The 2422-nt window shown below is 38.3% G+C and overlaps 1 protein-coding gene across 1 annotated transcript; it reads left to right on the plus strand.

The window, feature by feature from the left end:
* The first annotated feature begins 1193 nt into the window (after nucleotides 1–1193).
* LOC142620501 (uncharacterized) lies at nucleotides 1194–2159 on the plus strand. Its single transcript, XM_075793863.1, has 3 exons — nucleotides 1194–1442; nucleotides 1485–1793; nucleotides 1887–2159. The coding sequence occupies exons 1-3, from the start codon at nucleotides 1194–1196 to the stop codon at nucleotides 2157–2159; spliced, it is 831 nt and encodes a 276-aa protein (XP_075649978.1).
* Nucleotides 2160–2422: the final 263 nt, after the last annotated feature.

Genomic DNA, 2422 nt, shown 5'->3' on the forward strand with positions numbered 1-2422 from the left:
AAGTCCACAGATATGGAAATTGATGATGAAGCCACAGATTATATGGAAGAAGGAACTTACTAGGAGCCACCTGCCATTGTTGAAGCCATGACTGAGTTGAAGAATTGAGCATGGAAGGGAGCCGCCCACCCCATGGAGGACTCCCTGAAGAAGATCAAGACTGTTGAGCAAGTCACCCCCGCTAAGAACATTGTTTCTGTCCCTATCGAGTCTATTTCTGCTAGTATTACTAGTCCTGTCAAGTATATTTATTATAGTATTCCTACTGAGTCTATTTTAGTTAAGTTTATTAAGTCTGTTGAGAACTCTTTTCCTTATAATATGATTTCTAATTCTGCTTATTTGTTGGCTTTGAATGTTTTTATTTCTGAAATTGGTAAAGAAACTCTTAATAATAAGGAATTAAAATAAGGGCATTTAGAACCTATAAAAGAAGAAACCCAACCTATTAACTTGGGAACTGATGATGAACCTAAAATGATACAAGTGGGCAATACCCTAACCACCTCTGAGAGAGATGCATTAGTGGCACTGATGACAAAATTCAAAGAGGTATTTGCATGGTTATACAAAGATATGCCTAGGATTGATATAGATATAGTACAACATTGCATTCCAACAAATATAACTATGAAGCCAGTCAAGTAGAAACTGAGAAGAATGAAGCCTGAATGGACTCTCAAGATCAAGGAAGAAATTGAGAAAAAGTACAATGCAGGTTTCCTGAGGGTGGTCAACTATTCTGAATGGTTAGCTAATATGGTTCCGGTACCAAAGAGAGATGGGAAAATGAGGATATGTGTAGACTTCCGAGATCTGAATAAGGCTAGCCTAAAAAGTGCATTTTCGGAGTCACATTCAAAAAGTTATTAGGGTTTATGGTAAGTCGGAGAGGAATTAAGGTTGATCCTAACAAAATCAAAGAGATTGTGGAGATGAAGCCTCCAAGAACTGAAAAGGAGATCTGAGGGTTTTTGGGGAGGATACAGTACATCAATAAATTCATAGCCCAACTCATTATGACATGTGAACCAATTTTCTAATTGCTCAAAAAGGAAGTTCCTACAGTATGGAATGAATAATGCCAAGAAGCCTTTGAGAAGATTATAAATTATCTAATGAAGCCACCAATACTCGTCCCACCAGCACCTGAAAATCCATTATTGTTGTATCTCATAACTAGAGATACATCAATGAAGGCTTTACTTGCTCAATACCTAGAGGATACTAGAAAAGAGAATGCAATCTACTACACCAGCAAGAAGATGTTGCCTTATGAACAAAAGTATTCACCATCTGAGAAGACATGTGTAGCACTCGTATGGGCAACCCACAAACTCAAACATTATATGTTTGCTTACAAGGCCTTGTTGATTGAAAGAATGGACCCATTGAAATATCTAATGGAGAAGTCTGTGCAAGATAGGAAAATAGCTAAATGGGTTCTGCTTCTATCAGAATTTGATATTAAATATGTGACTTAGAAGTCTGTGAAGGGGAGGGCAATTGCTGATCACTTAGCCCATTGTTCACTAGAAGAAGCTGAAGAAATCCAAGGAGATTTTCCAGATGAAGATATCATGGGGATTGAGGTAGAATCATGGAAGATGTATTTTGATGGAGCAACTAATCAAAATGGAAGTGGCATTGCAGTTCTCTTAATTTCTCCAAAAGGGACACACATCCCATTTTCTGGTAGGCTTAACTTTCCTGTCACTAACAATGCCACTAACTATGAAGCTTGCATCATGGGGTTACGAGCAGCCCTAGGTCTTGGAGTAAAAGAATTGGAGGTGTATGGTGACTTAGCCTTGATAATCTCTTAGATTCAGAATAAATGGAAAATCAAAGAAGGAAGGCTACTGCTTTATCATGAATGTCTTCAGAAGTGGGCCTCGAAATTCGGCAAGATCCAATACCAATATTTGCCAAGGATGCAAAATCAGATTGTATATGCTTTAGCAACAATGACATCCATGATGGATGGGCCAAAGGAAGGTGAAGCAAGACCAATAGTGGTGGAACAAAAAGAAGATCCAGCTTATTACATGACAATAGAAGAGGATGAGGAAAAGAATGGACAAGGTGAATGGTATTCGAACATCCTACAATACCTTAAGGATGGGACATACCCGAAGTCTGCAAACAAGAATGACTAATTGACCATTAGGAGGCTGTCTACTAATTATATTATTTGTGGTGAAAGGCTTTACAAAAGATCATATGAAGGAATTCATCTCCTTTATGTGACTACCAAGGAAGCACAACAAATAATCAAAGGGGTTCATGAGTCTAGTTATGGGTCACATATGAATGCACACATGCTGTCACGGAAAATAATAAAACAAGGTTATTACTGGACCATTATGGAAGCTGACTGTGCAGCTCATGTTTGGAAGTGCCATCAATGCCAAGTCCATGG

This window comes from Castanea sativa, chromosome 12 (genome assembly GCF_040712315.1).
Source record: "Castanea sativa cultivar Marrone di Chiusa Pesio chromosome 12, ASM4071231v1".
Lineage (NCBI taxonomy): Eukaryota > Viridiplantae > Streptophyta > Magnoliopsida > Fagales > Fagaceae > Castanea > Castanea sativa.